The sequence below is a fragment of the Equus przewalskii genome, chromosome 4 (assembly GCF_037783145.1).
Source record: "Equus przewalskii isolate Varuska chromosome 4, EquPr2, whole genome shotgun sequence".
Classification (NCBI taxonomy): domain Eukaryota; kingdom Metazoa; phylum Chordata; class Mammalia; order Perissodactyla; family Equidae; genus Equus; species Equus przewalskii.
The window spans coordinates 93,111,165-93,131,508 of NC_091834.1; the positions used below are offsets into that span (position 1 = coordinate 93,111,165).

The 20,344-nt window shown below is 43.2% G+C and overlaps 1 protein-coding gene across 4 annotated transcripts in view; it reads right to left on the reverse strand.

The window, feature by feature from the left end:
- Window positions 1-15,423: 15,423 nt before the first annotated feature.
- Window positions 15,424-20,344, reverse strand: part of SLC37A3 (solute carrier family 37 member 3) — a 41,225-nt gene continuing 36,304 nt past the window's right edge. For all 4 annotated transcript variants that reach the window (XM_070617900.1, XM_008526790.2, XM_070617902.1 and 1 more), the window contains 2 exons: window positions 18,077-18,142; window positions 15,424-16,821 (listed from right to left, as the gene is read on the reverse strand). In XM_070617900.1, coding sequence (XP_070474001.1) covers window positions 16,729-16,821; window positions 18,077-18,142 — 159 coding nt within the window. In that variant the 3' untranslated portion in view covers window positions 15,424-16,728. The remainder of the gene's footprint in view (window positions 16,822-18,076; window positions 18,143-20,344) is intronic.

Below are 20,344 nucleotides of genomic sequence, written 5' to 3' on the forward strand. Positions count from 1 at the left end.
GGAGCCAATTTCAGGGCAAGGGGCACAGTCAGGTGATGCTGACAGGACTGAGTCTGGGGAGGTGTGGGCAGAGCCAAAGGAGTTGAGTCTTGAGGGGCTGCAGAGGGGAGCCTGCTCCTAGGACTTAGCATAAATTCCTGACACCAGACGCATCGCTCTAGGGAAGAGCTTGTGGTTAATTCAGGAAACCCATTCCCATTTTAATAAAACAACTCAGAGCACAGGGCCTTCTGGGGGCGGACCGGTCTCATCTCTCATGTGAAAGAGGTTTCCTGGAAAAAAGAGCAGTGTGATAGAAATCAAACACAGATCAGAGATGTAACCCCAACTGTGCTAACCAAGTCTGTGTCCTTTGGAATAAATGCTGAATGACCTCGTTCATTCATTCACTGTGCCTCAGTCTCCTCACTTTATGATGGGCCTAAATCTCTGTCCTGCCCATTTCATGGGATTGCTCTGACGATAAACATGAAAGTTACTTGAAAATATTTCCCATTTGAGCCCCCCTAATTTATCCCATTGCAATGAATTTTAGATTACTCCCCGTGGAGCTTTAAAATGTTGTGTAACGTGTCTGAAAAAGTGGGTTGCCCACTGGGGCTTGGAATCAGCCATGATCCACAGACTTGCTCATAACTATTACAAGTGTTGACCCCGGTACAAAAGCAAAGTATTATTCACACCCAACCTCCTCCTGTTTCCTATCCTCACACAGGGTGTAATCTACACAGCTCCCAGGGCTTCATCTTGTCAAGCTCTTTTTGGAAATAAACGTATTTGGATGTTTTGTTACTAAAGCTGCATTCTCCTCAGAGCATGTTTGCTGTGCAGCCACAAGGCAGGGAAGATAGGCAACCTCTAAATTATCCTTCTCACCCAGACAGTGCTATGTCTCTCTAGACAAGTCATCGAATCTAGCTGTACCTGATTTTTATGAAATATCCTGGAACAACTCTGGTGACAAACACACACAGGGCCGGAAGACAAGGAGCTCCCACTGTGAGGGAGGAACAAGGACACATCAGTTTTAACTTGAGTGGATCCAAGAAAATCAGCCTTGTGAAAGTGGCAAAAGAGGAAAAAATGATTTGCTATAAAAGTAAAGTGGGACACACAGCAAGAGCTGTGCATTGACGAGAGATGAGAAGCTTAGCAAAAGGAGACCGTGAGACCAGAGGAAGAAAGATCCATTTTTAAGCATAATATGGTATTAGGATGCTTTTCAAACTGCTGATTCGGCTGCAGGTCAAAGGGGGACAAATGTGGTGAACTCTGGGACTGGATCCAAACTAGGGGGTTAGTGTTAAGAACACTGGGATGTCCTGTCCATTAGGGCAAGTGATAGGGGAGGACCAAGCAAGAGACGCGGATGCACCGGGTTGAAAAACTATCCTGAGAAGTAAAAATCCAACAGCTGTGATTTCATAAATAAACATAATTCTTGCTGAGCAAGGAAGGAGAGAGAGAAAATAAAGAGAAAAGAGTGCGACAAAGAAAGAGAACAGAATGCCACTCTCAGAGAGTCAAAAGATAACAACGAGGGCTATTGTCAAGACTGACGTGGGAGCACTGCTCAGCTCAATGAGGGCTGAGTAGGCCCCAAATTTAGACAAGTCCCTAAAACCACTGCTGTCTTCCAAATATCAGGATTCCCCTTCTTCTCCAAATTTCCCGAGGGCTTAGTGCAGACGGGAGACGGAAGCCCTTCAAGAAGGAACACAGGAGGGCAGGCACCCTCCTCACAGGCACCGCCTCCTGCATCGTCGGCACCCCCCTGCTCCCAGCCCAGCAAGCATGGGGAGGGCACGGAATTTAAGTCAGAGGAGGAAGCTGCGGGAGGCCTGACTCACCCTGTCCTGCCCACTCAGATCACGGGTGGGCAGGCCTGCGCATGATGAGTCACTGGGAGCTGCGAGCGCTATTCTGAGCTCTGCCAAGGACACGGATGCTCTTGTTGGCACCCTGGCACCCTTCACAGCTTCTCTCCTTCCTCTTCTGGCTGCCAGGAGACAAGGGCTGTAGGAACTGAGTATTTGAGCTTTTTTAGCCCAAGACAGAAACGATCTAATTCTGTCTATTCTTCTTCCTTCCCTTCTCATTTCCTGGAAATCACTGATAGGAAACTGAAACTAAGCCACCTCCTTCCAAGCATGGTTGAGGCAACCTTGCCCAGAAGCCATCCCAGGGAAGGGCAGGGGAGGGCAGGACATACCTTGTGGAATTTCCAAAATGAGTCACCTGGCTATTTATTCTATTTATTTGGACTGAAAGTACCCAAGAAGTACGTAAGTTTATGTTCTAGATCCTACAAGGGAAAATCAGACTGCTATCTACAGCTCTGCATAACTGCACAGCACATGGGTTTACTTCTCAATCTATCTGGTTCCCATACAGCCCATGGTGACTTAGGCCCCTGCAAGCCATAGAGTCAAGTGCCCTATGGACTCACACCCAGCAAATACTGCTGGACTCAGTGACCAGGAATTCAAATCAGAACATGTCTCTGCAACATCCTCATCCTGCTTATACTAAATTACAACAGGATCCACGGGGGCAAGTCAGCTGTCCTCCATCCTCTCACTGTGTGTGTCACAGACCCTTGGGGTGGGCATTTGGAAAAGCAAAGCTCATGCCCATATGCTTCAGGAAGATAAGGAATGTAGCACATTCCATTAACAAATATTTGTTGAATAATTTGGGGGGTACAGAAATGAAGGAGGCACCCTCAAGGAGATTAGGAGAGATAAGATATGTACACAAATCATTTTAAATAAGCACAAAGTTCTACAGGCTATGAGGAAGGAGAATTACCTGGTTTGATGAAACTCAGGCAGGATTCACGAACTGCACCTTGGAAAACAAATACAATTTCCACAAGAGAAGACACAGAGGTGATACTGAGGTGCATCAAACTGTCTCATTTTTCTACAAGGATGTGGGAAGGTAAATCTGGAAAGGTACACTGGGTTTGGACATGCAGCACCTTAAACAACAAGCTGACAAGCTTGGGCTTGTTCCAGTGGGTGTGAACTCACAGAAGACCCTCAATAGGGTGAGAGTCATGATCCAATAAGTGTCTCCAGAAGCTGAGTCTCCAGTTGCCCGCAGGATGGAACAAAGGGAGAGAAATAAGAGATAGAGAACCAGTGTTCTAGTTCAGATGGGAGTAACGAAGGCCTGAACAAAGGCAGTAAGAATGGGATAGAAAAGGAAACAGGTGTGTACAATGTTACAGGCATGATTACACAGAGCCTGAACTTTCACTGGATGTGAGGAAATGAAAGGAGGAAAGACATCAAAAGGACGCTTGGAAACTAGAAATCACCAGAGATAGATGTACTTTGTCAATTAGAAAAAACGATTTTAAGCCCAGGTGACTGAGAAAATGATAGTGCCATTAATAGGCTTATGGACATGAGGAGGAGGAAGACATGTGGGTGATGGTTCTCTCTCTCATGAGGAGTGAGAGGCCATGCAGATGCCCAAAACACAGTCGAAAATACTTATGAGAGGGATCAGAGTGGAGAGAGAAATCTGGGAGTCATCCATACGGTGACAGTGGGAACTGTGGGACACAGTAAAGAAAAGCATTCTGAAGGTGGAATTAACTAAATAAAGACCTAGTTAGAGAATGGAAGAACCAAAAACAAAGGTGAAAAGCACAAAGAATGAGTACTGAGTCCAAACCCATATGCTTGTGCTAAGAGATTTGCATGTACTCTTCTGTGAATTACTTTTCCAATTTTACAGATGAGAAAACTGAATCTCAGGTTAGTCCACCAAACAACTCAGATGCTCACATCAGAAACCCAAGAGTCATTCTCTCCAAATCCATTTCCTTCACCTTTCAGTCAAGATACCTTCGAATCCTCCTGGACTCTATTCCCTTCTTCCAACCTACTTTAGGCCCTCAATTCTTCCCTGCCTAGGCAAAACTCCTATCTCCAGGTGCCCCCCATCACCGACCCATCTGCTCCCCTGCCACCAGTGTTCTCACACACAAATCCAGTTCTCACAAAGCCTTCAGAAGCTTGCGAGGCCCTTGGTGAGATGGCTCCACCAACTCTCTAGGATCACCTCAGGCCCCTCACTCGCAAGCACCCCACACTCCAGCCTCACAGACCTACCTGTGCTTCACAGAATCAGCCCCCTTCCCACTTCTGCACATGTTCCCTCTCTTCCAGGACTATTTCTTATCATTCAAGAGCAATTTAGACATTGTATCCTCAGGTTGTTCTGATCTTTCCAGGGGCCTGTTTTCTGTGCTCCTCACTGCCCTGGCCATACCCCCACCACAGCACCTGTCACACGACAATATTCAATCCACGTGACAGTCTCTCTCACGGTATTAGCAGCAGTTTGGGAGCAAGGATTTTCTTTCACACACTGGTGTCTAAGACTCAACATTTCCTGATAGAATTAATAAGGCAATCAATTCAAACCCAAATCTGGTTCTAAGGTTCACACCCCTCCCACTATACTGTAAAGTCAGAGAGTACAAAGAGAAACAGGATAGTGTAGGATGACAAAACAGCAAGAGGCTATCCACGAAAAACCCACAGCTAATATCATAACTTAATGGTGAAAGAGTGGATGCTCTCCTCCAAAGATCAGGAGCAGGACAAGGATGATCACGCTCGCCACTTCTATTCAAGACTGTCCTGGAAGTTCTAACCAAGGAAATTAGGTAAGAAAAAGAAATTAAAGGCATCCAGATCAGAAAGGAAGAAGTAAAACTCTCTGTATTCCCAGGTGACATGATCCTGAATGTAAAAAATCCTAAGGAATCCACAAAAGAATTATTAGAACGAAAAACAAGTTCAGCTAGGTTGCAGGATACAAGATCAATACAGAAACATCAATTGTATCTCTATATACTAGAAACTAACCATATGAGATGAAATGAAGCAAACAATTCCATTTAGAATACCGTCAAAAAGAAAAAATACTTAGGAATAAATGTAACAAAAAAAGCACAAGACTTGTACACTGAGAAATATGAAACATCATTGAAAGAAATTAAAGAAGAACTACATAAATGGAAAGACATCCCATATTCACAGACTGGAGGATTTAATGTCATTAAGATGGCAATACTCCCCAAATTGATCTAGAATCAACACAGTCCCTTTCAAAATTCCAGCGGCCTTTTTTTTTTTGGCAGAAATTGACAAACTAATTCTAAAATTCATGTGGAAATGCAAGGGACCCAGAATCACCAAACCAATTTTGAAAAAGAAGAACAAAGTTGGAGAACTGACTTCCTGATTTCAAAACTTACTACAAAGCTACAATAATCAAGCTGTGTAGTATTGGCATAAGGACAGACATATAGATTTATACAGATCACATGGACATACAGATCAATGAACTAGAATTGAGAGTTCAGAAGTAAACTCTTCCCTTTATGGTCAATTGATCTTTAATAAGGGCACCAAGACAAGTCAATGGGGAAAGAACAGTCTTTTCAACAAATGATGCTGGGACAACTGGATATCCACATGAAAAGAATAAACTTAGACTCCTACCTAATACCGTAAACAAAAATTAACTAAAAATGGATCATACACCTAAAAGTAAGAGCTAAAACAATAAAACTCTTAGAAGAAAACTTACAAGTAAATCTTGATGACTTGGGTTAGGCAAAGATATCTTATATATGATGCCAGAATCAAAAGCAAGAAAAGAAAAAATAGGTAAATTGGACTTCATCAAAATAAAAACATTTGTGTTTCGAAGGACACCAGCAAAAAAGTGAAAAGACAATCCATCGAATAGAAGAAAATATTTTTAAATCATGTATCTGATAATGGACTTGTATCCAGAACATATAAAGAACTCTTACAACTCAACAATAAAAAGATCAATAACCCAATTCAATTCTAAAATGGGCAAAGGAGACATTTCTCCAGGAAAATATACAAACGGCCAATAAGCACATGAAAAGATGTTCAACATCATTAGTCACTAGAGAACCGCAAATCAAAACCACAACACGACACCACTTCAAATCTGTTACGAGGACTAAAATAAAAAAAAAACAGACAATAACAAATGTCAGTGAGGATGTGGAGAAATTGGAACTTCCACAGATGCTGGTGACATTGTAAAATGGTGCAGCCACTTTGGAAAACAGTTTGGCAGTTCTATATGTTAAATATAGTTACCATACAACCCAGCAATTCCACACCTAGGAATACACCCAAGAGACCTGAAAACACGTATCCACACAAAACTTGTACACAAATGCTTATAGCAGCATTATTCATAATAGCCAAAAAGTGAGAATAATCCAAATGTCCATCGACTGGTGAATGAATACACAAAATGTGGGATAGGCACACAATTCAGTCATAAAAAGGAGTGAAGAACTGATACATGCCACAACATAAATGAGCCTTTGTCTCAACTGTTCCTGTGGGATTTTAATTTATGGAGGGGACTCAGTGATGACATGGAGAGGTCAATGCCTTGAAATACCTGAAAGCAGATTTTTTCTTTTTAAAGATTTTTTTTTTTTCCTTTTTTTCCCCAAAGGCCCCCGGTACATAGTTGTATATTCTTCATTGTGGGTCCTTCTAGTTGTGGCATGTGGGACGCCACCTCAGTGTGGTTTGATGAGCAGTGCCATGTCTGCACCCAGGACTCGAACCAATGAAACACTGGGCCGCCTGCAGCAGAGCACGTGAACTTAATCACTCAGCCATGGGGCCAGCCCCTTGAAAGCAGATTTTTATTACTTATAGTTTCTGAGAGGAGGGCACACCACACCACACAAGGCCACATAGGGAAGCTCCATTTTGGGTCAGGAGGCAGGAGCGGGGGAAATCCCGAACCCAGACCTGAGCCTTTACTGTGTTTTCTGTGGGAGAGGCAAGGCAGGACAGGGTAAACAGTTTAGGATTGACTAATCTGAATAGTTCTGGCAGGCTTTAGGAAGGGGCTGTCTCTAACTGTCTGGTACCTGGCCCTGAGTTGATTTAAGGCAGAGGAAATATTGGTTTAGTGTGTGTAAGTTTGATAAAGGGGATGGTTGGTTCCCGTGTGAGCTCTGGACTAGTTCGTTTGGATACAAAAAGTGTGCTCCAGGGCGAGCCCTTTGCCATGCAAAGAACTAGCTAGCCCTGGGGGAAGTCCCTGCCCAGTCAGTGAGGCCACCAATACCAGAGCATCAAGAATACAGAAGATAAGAGCCAGCCCTGATGGCCTAGTGATTAAAGTTCAGCACACTCACCTTCTGTGGCTGGTTTCAGTTCCCAGGCATGGAACCACACCACTCATCTGTCAGCAGCCATGCTGTGGCGGTGGCTCTCATAGAACTAGAAGGACTTACAATTAGAATATACACCTATGTACTGGGACTTTGGGGAGGGGAAGAAAAAAAGAGAGGGGAAGATTGGAAACAGCTGTTAGCTCAGCGTGAATCCTTCCCAGCAAAAAAAAAAAAAAGAATACAGAAAATATGAAAACATAGTTAATACAGTTGGCCCTCTGATGAATAGACACCAAATAGACACAAAATCTAAGAAAACCCAATTAGAACAGCTTCGAAAACATTATGTTAAGCGAAAGAAGCCCATCACAAAAGACCACATATTATGAGATTCCATTTCTATGAAATGTCCAGAATAGGCAAATCCACAAGTACAGAATGTAAATCAGTAGTTGTTGCCAGGAGCAGGGGAGAGAGAAGAATGGAGAGTGACTGCTAATGGGTATGGGGTTTCCTTCGGGAGTGATGAAAATGTTCTGAATTTAGATAGTAGTGATGGATGCACCCTTCTGTGAATATTCCTAAAACCACTGTACAGTTTACATGGGTCACTTGAGTGGTATGTGTAAATTAAATACAACAAGGTTGTTATTAAAAAAAAAGACAAGGGAAGAGAGGTAGGTATTCAGTACCATCACAAACAAGATGTCAATGAAGAGACAGGTCCCCACTGCTTACTCTCAGATCTCTGGGCTCTTAGATGTTCTAGCTAGACATGAGGATTCATGCAAGATCTCAGAATTAATCCAGCAAACAAGAGAGTCACTTTCGATATCTGAGCAGGAGAAAAATACCATAAAAATACTGTTTCACAAGATTCTTCTACGAGTGTGCAGGGCAGACTGGAGCAGGTCAAGAGTGCAAGGAGAAACACCAAAAAGAAGGCTGCTGTGAATAGTTCAGATAGAGGAAGGCAGCTTGCAAATCAAAATGGAAAATTTTGAGAGATTCCAATTGAGAAATTGGAAAAGCAAGCAAGAAAGAATCAGTAACACCTGGAGGCTGACTACAAGGACAGAAGAAAAGATGTGTCAAAAATTATCCCTAAGGCTGTGAGCCTAGGGGGACGGAAAGATGGTGTTGCCAGTGACGATTGAAGACAAACCAGAAAGTGTGAGAACTATGGCAGTCGAGGACTCACAGTCCAGAATAAGAGCGAGCTATTTAATGAATAAGAATCAAAACATGCCTTGATGCCTGAGGTTACTCAAAAATGTGTCAAGTAGCTTATTAACCAAAGACCACTAGGAAAGTTATATGGGTAGTGGGTTTGCAGAGACTGGGGTGAAAAAAATGAGCTATATTAAATTGGGCTGCCAGCAGGACATCCTAGCGACCTCCAGGCAATATAAGATTGGAAAGTGAGTTACAAATTGGGACTGGAGGTGAATATTTGGTAGTCATCTGTAGGTTTTAGAAAAATATGAAAACCTGACCTTTCTAAAGGAAGTACTGGAACTAGAACCGAGAAAATTAAACATTAACTAAGTTCTACCTTCCAATTACCAGGCACCATATGAGGGATTTTCAAAATGATTAGAAGGTAGTCCTGACTTTCTTGAGTTTTATAGATGGGTGAAGACAGGGCTGAAAATAGAGTATGAACAAGAGTCTCTGGAACACAGAAGATGAAACAATTTTGTCTAGAGAGCTTTCTCGGGATTGAGGATTAGAAGGACAGGGGAAATCAAATTGGAGAGAAAGGTAGAGTTCAAAGAAGGAGAAGGTGGTCACAACATCAACAGTCAAGAGCTGAGACTGTCACACTTGATCAGAAGCAGCAGCTGGGGGAATAGTTTCAATAAAAATCTAAGATTGGAAGCCTAAAAAGCTGAAAGGGAGAGATGGGCGCTGTCTTCACATACACCAAGAGAAAATACACATCTGCGTTGCTTCAGAAGGAAGAATCAGGACCAACAGAAGAAATTAGGGGGATTTTCACTCAGTGGAAGAATTCTCTAACAATCAGAGCTATCCAGCAATGGGATGGCTCGCAAGGGAGAGCGTGCTCTGTGGCTGGAAGAAAACATTTCCGAAGGCAGGTCTGTGACGGGCTGCGAGGGATGACACGAGGACATCCACACCCCGAGGAGGAGAACAGACTCTCTTCAGCTCTAACCTCCAGCATTCAAAGCTGGAGTCCAGATTGGGGAAGGACTCAGTGGTGGAAAAATCTTTGCCTGAGTAGACATCCGGGTTTGCACAGGTGGACCATCCATCTGGAGAATTCATTCACTGAATATTCCTAGCAGAAGGGATGGTAGCAGTAAGGCATGGAGGGGACAGCTGAGGGTCTCACCTGAGAAGCCTGGGGAGTTCAAAGACTGAAAAAAAAAGGATGGAGAGAAGTTAATCAAAGAGAGTGAAGTTAAGGCATCAGTTCCTCTGAGAGACAGAGAATCATGCAAACTCCAGACAATCTTGATCCTTCAGAAAAACAGGCGGTGACAGGAGGCTGCAGGGGTGGGGAGGAGGGGGTAAGGGCGGGGGTACCGAGAACTTCAGAGAATAACTAGCCAGGAGGTTTTCAAAACAAACAGATAGAAAGCGATAATGAAATACAGAACATGTGGCGCTTTCTGGTGCTGGAAAGCACGGCAGGCAGGGTCCCTGGGACTCTGTCTCCCCCTGCTGAGGCGGGAGGCGCGAGCGGCCCCAGACACCGAAAAGGGCTTCATAGTGAACAGTTCTTTCAGGGGGTGGAAGAGGGAAGCGTAAATGTTCACATCAAAATCTCCTTAGCGAGTAGAACCACCCCGACCCTGCAGCATTAAATGAGCAGGTGAAAGGCTGCCTGGGCGGCATCAAAGCCAAACAGCAGGTGGACGTGGACGGGGGCTGGCACTGGTCATTCCTGCAGGCCACCCTTCCAAGCCCTTTCTCTAAAAGGTTCTTCTTTTAACTAACCCATCCCTTTATCCAGAGGCCGTTTCAAGAGCATCTAAGTGACTGCACAGACGAGAGGTGGCAGATGTCGTGGGCAGAGAAGGGGGTGGCTTTGGTCTCGTTTTAACTTAATTAGGGAACTTTCCTTCAGTCATGACACAGGCTTGTTTCTCAAAAGTTCTGTTAAGTGACAATCTGGGTGATTACGCAGCACTTACATTCCCTCTGAGCTTGTTCACAGAATCATCTTGTGTGTAAACCCAGCCAGTAGTGCAGACGACGATGCACGACTGTGGGGCATTTGGGGCAGGGTCTGCTGCTTCACTGCCCATCTGCATCTTTAGCATTTTCATTCCAGGAGAAAAGGGCGAGTCAGGCATGCTCTTCATTAACTACTATGTTTTAGTGGAAATCAACTGCAACACTGTTAGGTTCCTGAAACCTTCTATGGTGGGTCTAGGAAAACAAACAAAACACTACATAAATAGGCAAATGCACATGCGCACACACAATCTAGGGCTGTGGTATCCTGATGTCACTCTTCAGGACAGGATAGTAACTATCAAACAAGGTGAAGGCCTTTGAAGCCCGCAGATGAAAGGTTTTACCTACATACAATTATCCCATTAAAATCCACAACATTCCCATCAAACAGGGTGGCCCTTTTATCAGTATTCCACTGGTGACGGAGGTACACAATGACAACCTCCTTGTGATAAAGGAGATTTAAAATAGTTCCAAATGATTCTGCTACTTCTTATCTAATTTCTGAAAGGGGAAAAAGGCATTTCTTTAATCAGAGGACAATAGCAGGCAGTAAAAAGCTGACTAACAGCATTTTCGAAGAAAGACCCTCATTCAAAGTTAATAAGCATTCATTAGAAAGAACGGTAAGAGCAGGGACCACGGGGAGGAGGAAAGAGGCAGACCTGGCTGAGGTGGGCACATGAAATCATCACACTGACCACCCAGGGCCCGAAGGAGGGAAGAGATTACCAGGCAAGAGTTTGTCAGGCGCCAGAATCCTCCTCCAAAGAGGACGGGTGTTTTTCAAAAGGCAAACCGGGAACAGAAGGCACTGCGGAGAGAAGCCAAGGTGCGGGCGGCCGCGGGGCGCTCAGTGGAGCAGCAGGTGCAGGGCTGGCGGCAGTGTGAACACAAAGCCTCCCATGTGGGACAGGCCAGCTCGCCCCCCGACTCCGGCTCTTGGAAAAGATGAGCGCAGTGGCACAATTTATATCTTGGAAGTAAGCCTGGGAGAAGATTAAGTTAAATGAGAAGAAGCCGCATGGCATAATGGAAAAAACACTGGAGTCACATTAAAAGACCTTGGTTTTTATTTAGTCCTGCTTCTGGGACCTTGCGCTAACCACTGAGCTCTCTGAGACTCAGTTCTCACATCTAAGGAACAGAACCCCATGTCCTGCCTACCTCCCAAAGATGTGGTGTGGATAAAGGCGAGTAGGGAATGGGCGGGCACTTTTTAAAGTTGTGTACACATATGAAGTATCACAGCAGTGATGGTGAAAGATCACACCACTGGGTGCTCAGGGACAGAATTCTTTTTCAAGTTTTAGACTTGAGATATAAGTATATGTGTGTGTGTATAACTATGTGTAACACAGTTACATAGAACATATACATCATTACCCCCAACTGCATATAACACACACATATATACAACCATTTAAGTAACTTGTATTATCCATGTTCACATATATAAATATCGGTATTTCATATTTAATCTGAAATGAACGAGGTCACCAGAAATGCTCAGGGCATTTAAGGAAAAGCAAAAGGAAGATGACGCTGAATCTAAAAGCACAAGAAGCCACATGGGAAGGTATATCTCTGTCTTGATTAAACGGCTGCTGTGTCCTTGGACATGGAGTTGACTCTCTGACACTCCCAGTTTAATTGAGGAAATGACAACTTAACCAGAAGCAACCAGAGAACAAAATAAGGCAGTGAAATCAATCAGCCTGGGGCAGACTGTGTGGTCGACTAATAACGAAGTTTAAAGACGGGAAAAAGCATTAGGAGCGAGTGATCAGGAAAGGCTCCATGGAGGTGGGACATCAGGGGCCAAGAGGGGTGAACAGAATAGGGACGGTGGCAGAAGGAAGAGGAATAAAGCCAAAAGTGAACAACATGGGATTTGTACTGGAGCAAAAAGCTCACTGTTCACTGTTGCTTAGCTCTCTGGAAGAGCTGACAGGTCTCGGAAGAAGCTGAGGAGGAGAGAATGCACTCTATGCCAGACAGCCTGATAACCCGGCCATCTACTGCAGTGTCGCATGCAGACCAAGGGGAAAGGCCATTTGCAGAATCATAGAGCCACAGGCCGCTCTGCCCACTCTCCACTCTCTTCTCCTTCCACCTTTTCCAACACGATCAACAGTTACTCAACATCAACCATGCAAGGAACGAGGCACTGGAGGAAAACAAGCCACATCTCTTGGAGAATCAGACATAAAAACAGCTAAGCACAAACAAATAACATTGAGGTTGCTACCAAAGGCGAGACGCAGCAAGGCTGGCAGGGAAGGGTTTCTCGCACTAGAGGGTGCTTGGCCAAGCCTTGAAGGAAAATTAAGATTCAGAAAGTTGAGAGTTAAAGAAGGGCATTACACGCAAGAAGTGCATCAAGACCAGCAGGCACGCACCACTACTGAAGTGTATACTTCAAGCGGTTAAGAGGATAAATGTTACGTCATGTGCATTTTATCACAGTTAGGAAATTTTTTAATTAAAAAACCCAAGTACTTCCTAAAAGAAAAAAGAAGATATGATTACACACTGCCATTTATAGCAAGTAACAAGTTGACCGGTCTGATTTCGTAGAAGGTTCGTGTAGAGAGGCAATGGGAGATTCAGTAAAGAAACAGACTGAACCTGGATTGTGGAAAACCTCATGCCAGGCGGCAACTGAGTCTCTCAACCAAGGTTTCTAACTCTGTGGTCTAAAGATGGGCTTCAAGTTTTGGCCCATGAACACCCTGTAACAAATTTTGAATGTTTGTTCATATGTGCGTTTTGATCTAGGGAGAGGGTAAATGGGTTTCAGATTCTCCAAAGGGCTTATGACTTAGAAAATTTAAAAACCACTCAGGTAGGCAATTGGCAGAGTGGTCTGCGTGGTGACGTGACAGGGGATTGAGGTTCTATGTTGAGCCCATGTCCCTCCCTCGAGACTTGCTCTTAACTCTACACCAGATAGCATTTTTTTTTCTTTCCTCCTCTCCCCAAAGCACCATAGCACATAGTTGTCTATTTTAGTTTTGGGTCTCTCCAGTTGTGCTATGTGGGATGCCACCTCAACATGGCTTGATGAGTGGTGCTAGGTCCACGCCCAGGATCCGAACCAGCGAAACCCTGGGCCACCGAAGCGGAGCGCGCGGACTTAAGCACTCGGCCACAGGGTGGCCCCAACACCAGACAGTATTTAACCAACAGATGCCAGACCTCTCCTTAGTGTTTCATATTCACTAAGTATTTAACAGTGCTATTGGTAGATTACAAAAACAGCTCATCAGAGAAAGCTGGTGACACTTCTTTTAGGAAGGAAACTAGCAGAGGGAGAGCAGTGCAGAGAAACAGTAAAGGGGTAGGAAGTGAGAAGATTCAATAAATTAAAATGCCATAGAAGCCAAAGAAAAGTCCCAGGGAAGATGAAGTGGTTACCAGTGTCAAGTACCACAGGATTAAGAAAGACAAGGAGGGGCCGGCTCCGTGGCCGAGTGGTTAAGTTCGCACGCTCCGCTGTGGCGGCCCAGGGTTCGGATCCTGGGCGCGGCCATGGCACCACTCATCAGGCCACGCTGAGGCGGCGTCCCATATCCCACAACTAGAGGACCTGCAACTAAGATATACAACTGTGTACAGGGGGGTTTGGGGAGATAAAGCAGAAAAAAAAAAAAAAAGATTGGCAACAGTTGTCAGCCCAGGTGCCAATCTTTAAAAAAAAAAAGGAAAGAAAGAAAGAAAGACAAGGAATGAGAAAAAAAGCTCTCCAAATTCAACGACCTTCAGATGCCCAGTTTCTGTCGGGTGATGAAATAAGAGGTCAGAGGTTAAAGATGTCCAAACAGGGACACTTGGAGAGCAGAGGGGTTGCTATTGAGAATTATGTCAGAACAACAGCCATAAACCAGGACTGTCCTGGGCAAAGAGATATACAGTTAGTTACCTGGGTAAGGAAGAAGTTAGTAGGACAGCCAGGAAGGCAGCAGATACCATCTGATAACTCAAAGGGTTTGGTTGTGAAACGGAGAATAGGACATGAGTCAGAAGACCTAGTGGAGACAAGAAAAGGCTTCATCAGTTACTTATTTGGGAGGCAAGACTTCTGGAGGCTTTAAAGAAGGGAAGGAGTAAATGAACGAGAGCACCCCACATCCTCCAGCCCACCGAACATCACGACGTGCACACGGGCCCTCGGACATTTCCTCGCGAATGTTGACTGTGGGACTCCATCCTCCAGGAAGCAGGAATAGGCAAGTAGGAGAGGGGAGGGGCCTCTCTTCCTTTCAAACTATACGGAAGGAGAAAAGAAAACACCATATGACAAGAAGAGGCAGAGCACTTTATTTCAACCTAGCGAGCATCAGAGATCAAGCTGCAGAGAAGAGTGCATTTCCAAGTTATCTTCACTATGGCCTTTCCCTCAAAGGAAAAAAATTAACAAGGTGCATAACTCTCAGGAGTTCTTTAAAGCTAATTCCTATGTAGATTGCCAGAACTAGAACAATAAGGAATATACCCACAGTGCAATATATAATTTCATTCAGCGCTGAGCACTTATTTATAATCTCATTTCAGGTACGGCTTGGGGGTTACAGAGAGGTCAGGGGAACACACACCCAGCTAAGTTTAAACTAGGTAAGCGAACAAGGGTTAGTGTCTGGACACAAAGGTGCAAGCACACTGATTGTGTTGGGGGAGAGGAAACTCTCTCAGCCAAATGTCAGAAAGAGGTTAAATAATAAAAATGGGGTTCATCTACAGACAATTCTTAAATTACAACCAGGCAATGCATCCAAACTGAGCACAATCTTACACAAAGGCAAGGGAAGGGCTTCACAGAACATAACAGAAATGGGGCCACCATCACCTAGAGGGGGAGATGCTGTACAATGTGCCACCACTGTATGGTCAGCGATTGGTCACTAGGGACACTCAGTAGAAGGAAAACATAAGGCATGAATGGTATTCGAAAATGCGGAAGTCAGGGTATATACTTAAATAACCAGATGGACAGATACTTACTATAAAAGTCAGTTTATTTTCCATCCCTGTGTTTCATATTTCCCTTTTTGTCAGTAATGAGCAATCAAATGACTGGAAATCTGCTTGATTAAATAACATTAACCAGTTCATAAACATACCACATTTCAGAGTATAAAGCAAGAGGTTGAAAAATATTCCCTAACCCAATGCAAATTAGGCAGCCCTCAAAATTGCACATTTTCCCCCTGGTTCCCTTACATAATTTAAAATATATATACAGAATGACCTTAAAATATTGATAATTGGTATAGAATTCACAGCCTTGAAGACATACACTCTACAAACTTCTAAAGAATAGACACCTAGATACTCCTCAGGTCCTAGTAATCCATTAATGTGATTCAATGTCACACACTTAACGCTCACTAGGACAAAAGGTCTTTCTCTTTTCCCTAATTCTAGTCTTCTGCTGAGGTAACTCAAGGAACCCGGTTGTGACAGAGATCAATTCTCTGAAAATAGGGCTAAGGAGATTACCTTCCTAGTGGATTCTAAAATTCCCAGACAGCCAACCTGGGGTTGGGTACACAACTTTGGTTGTGAGTTACACACTGGAATGTTCACGACAACTAATGTACCACATGGTCCTTGAAAGGAAGACTAAATACTCCTGGGAGTCAAAGCTAATTCTGAATGAAGATGGAGGAGAACAAGTTGACAATAATTTGAAGACACTTCTGCTTCTGGAGCTGAGGGACTTTAGATCAGATACAGACTGACCGAGACAATCAGCATGTAGTGTGGTTTTTCCCACCACAGTCAACAAAGGGATTCTTTGTCCACGGCAGGCGTATGCTTGATCCAGCCTGAGCACTTCATCAGGATCCGATGCTTCAAAGATGAGCCACTCTGCAAACTCATGACCAAGGCAAAATGCAATGATCCTCCTATTCATGAAGCACGTCACCGACACAAACCACGCACAACTGCCTGTGGTCACGCAGCTTTCCAGGCGGGAGGACAAGGGTCCAAGGTCAATACAGTCTTTAAAGTTAAGGGAGGAACCTCCGCAGGCCAAACAAAGACGCTGGCAGATTCAGAGGCCATTCAGTACATTCATGAAACAACAACAGTAAAAATCATCGACAATAATTCCTGTAGTATAGAAAAACAGCCCAGCCTTCACCCCGTCAGCGTCTCAGGCGGCTGACACTGTTGAAAGAGGCTTAACAATCTGAGGTTATGGTGGAGTTCTTAAGACAACCCCAAAATAGGGTGAATTAAAAGAAACAATAGTCCCGATGTGTCTCCTATTATTCTTGTTCTTTTGTGGGCACCGGTCACTCACTCAATATGCGAGCTTGTCGTCTTTGTGTAAGAGAGCTTATTTCCCTCACTATTAATGGTGAAATAAATAGAATTGTACAACTTGTCTGTGAAGAGAAAAAAACATTAAATATGCAATAACAATTTAATTAATTCTATTGGAGAATTATGTTTTGAACACAATAATTAATTTGGACAATTATGTTCATTTTGACTTCATACAAAGATAACTCTTAATCTTTAAGGAATTAGAAAACCATTTTGAAAATTACAGTTAATACCACAAAATACTTAATGCTACATTACAGTCTCCAAAAAAAGAATTAAGGTACATGAATTAAATAATTTGCTATAGGTAGTGCAGAAAATTGATACTGGAGTTCAGATTAAAAACTGTTCTAATAAATCCAGTTTTCTTTCTATTGCAATTTCTAGTATGATCATACCAGTAGGTTCACCAGGAGATATTTCCCTCTACTTAGCACGGATGTCAGAACTGGAACACAGAGTTACATGGCCCAGTTTTCAGAAGCTGGAAGGTGGTGAGGCAGGAGAAAGCTGTCCTTCGTGCTGGCAGAGTACACGGCCTTGAGGCAGCTCAGGGAATTTCAGGTGCTGAACTATCCCCAGGGCTCCTCGGACAAGGTGGAGGACAGTGTCTGGACTTGGGACCATGAGGCTGCCTCCAATTAGGATGCCCTAGATTTAGGGACAGGATACAGAACGCATCCCCTGGTGGATGAAGCCGTCACCAGACTCTCTCAAGTAGACCTGTCTTGAGCACCGTCTCACCAATAATGTGGCAGAGTATGTCACAGGCTTATTCAACAGAGCAACGTTTTAAAAGCATGAGGCCTTCTTCTGTATTGGCTACTTCCCAGAAAGTACAAAATTCCAGCCAAGTATGTCTAAGGCACAATAGGTATTTTCTCACGAGACTCAAGGTACACTTTAGAACCTGCACACCACAGTGTTAATTATAGCAATGCTTCTTTTTTAACCCTGTGTGGCTTGGCATACACTGTAATTTCCTTCAGAATTCGCCAATTATATTTAGCAGACAGAGAGTATCCCGGACGAGTACACTGATTAATGGTCGGTGATACTTTAAATAAGTCTCTCGTCATTTTTCTCTGGAATTATAAATGACAATACTCATTAGACTCAGGTCAAGGGCAAACCAAGGGCCCTTTCCCTCCTTGAAAAAAGAATGTGTGCTTTAGACTAATAAAATGTTACTTTTCACAAAAGGGTCTTTAAAAGCAATCAGCAATTTTGCTGGTTTAAGAAGTGATTAAGTAAATGCTCCGAACTAAATTAATAAGAAAAACTACTAGTTTAAAAAAAAAAGAAAACACTTACCATGAGAATGAAAAAGTAGAAAACCCACATCCATCCTAGGTTATCCTGGATCAAAGACACCAAATACTAGAAGGGGAAAAAAGAAATTACAATATAATCCTTTACAAATTAATACAACGAAGTAGCTAAAAAGTGGATTAAACATGGCTCTTCTCAAAAAGAGAAGGGAGTTAGGGTTTTTGTGATGTTTTGCAGTTTACGAAGCTCTTTCACATACACGTCCCTGTTCAAGCTTCATTAATGGCCTTCGTTCTGTAAGCTGGCAGAGGCCAAGTGCAGGAACTGCATAGCAGAAGACACGAGTTGAGAAGGTTGATTTTTATTCACTTTGCTATTAAGAAAGGAAGATGAACATCAAGTCACTTCCATTTAATCATTCTTTCTTACAACGAAAGGTACTATAATTGATGTTTTCAAAAACAGTTTGTCTTTTAGGTATACTCCTCATTTTTCAATTATGCTATCTGCTCATAGGATGACTATCAGACTTTAACGTTCTACAGCATATTCTTCTACTTTACTTTCAGTTACTAAAAAGGATCTAATAGCAATTAACCCATTTTCTTTTTTTATTACAGTAAAATATATATAACATAAAATTTGCCATTCTAACCATTTTTCAGTGTAAAACTCAGTGGCATCAAACATATTCACAATGTTGCACAACCATCACCACTGTCTATTTCCAAAATTTTTCATCGCCCCAAACAGAAACCGTGCACCTACTGAGCAAGAACTCCCCATCGCCCCCACTCCCCAGCCCCCAGTAACCTTCCTGCTTTCTGTCTCTATAAATCTGCCTATTCTAGATATTTCATGTTAAGTGGAATCGCACAATATTTGTCCTATTCTGTCCGTCTTATTTCGTTTAGCATAACGTTTTTAAGGTTCATCTATGTTGTACTACGCATCAGAACTTCATTCCATTATATGGCCGAATAACATTCCATTGTATAGACAGATATTTTGTTTATCAATTCATTTATTGATGGACATGAGCTGTCTCCACATTTTGGCTATTATGAATAATTGGTGCATACCTGAGTCCCTGTTTTCAATTCTTTGGGGTCTACACTAGGAATGGAATTGCTGGGCCACAGGATAATTCTAGATTTAACTTTTTGAGAGATCACCATTGTGTTTTCCACAACACAGCTGCACCATTTTACATTCCCACCAGCAGTGTATGAGAATTCCAATTTCTCCCCATCCTCACCAATACTTGCTATTTTCTGTTTGTTTGGTTTTTACTATAGCTATCCTAATAGGTATGAAGTGGTATCTCACTGTGGTTTTGATTTGCATTTCCCTAAAGACTAAGGATGTTGAGCATCTTTTTATATGCTTATTGGCCAACTGCATGTATTTGTCATGATAATTTGTCCCCATGTTTTCTTCTAAGAATTTTTTTTTTTTTAAGATTGGCACCTGAGCTAACATGTGTTGCCAATCCTGTTTTTTTTCCTTCCTCTTCTCCCCAAAGCCCCCCAGTACATAGTTACATATTCTAGTTGTAGGTCCTTCTGGTTCTGCTATGTGGGACGCTGCCTCAGCATGGCCTGATGAGCGGTGCCATGTCCACGCCCAGGATCTGAACCGGCGAAACCCTGGGCTGCCAAAGCAGAGTGCCCAGACTCAACCACTCGGCCACGGAGCCAGCCCCTCTAAGAGTTTTACAGTTTTAGCTCTTTAATGTTAGGCATTTGATCCATTTTGAGTTAATTTTTACATACAGTGTAAGGAAAGGGTCCAAATTCATTCTTTTACATGTGCACATCCAGTTTTCCCAGCACCATTTGGTGAAGAAACTGTTCTTTCCCCATTGAATGATCTCAGCACCTTTGTCAAAAATCAACTGACCACAGATCTGAGAGTTTAACCTATGCTCTTTGATCACGTTACTAGTGAAATTTATAAGTGGCAGAAATTAAAGCAGAACAGTTGACTTATTTAGCCTAGACCACATCATGCAAAGCACAAAAGCAAAGGTCCAGTCACTCACTAAAGGGAGCACAGGGGCCCTCCACACTCTCCTCGGGGGGCCCTCTGACTGCTCCTCTGCTTTCTTTTAAACAGTTTCATTGATACATAATTTACATAACAGAAATTATATGTTGTACACATTTGAAGTGCACAATTCAATGGTTTTTAGTATACTCACAGAGTTGTGCTATCCCCATAATCTAATTCTAGACCATTTCATCACCCCCGAAAGAAATATTGTACCCAGTGGTAATTCCAACTCACCCAATCCTAGGCAACGACTAA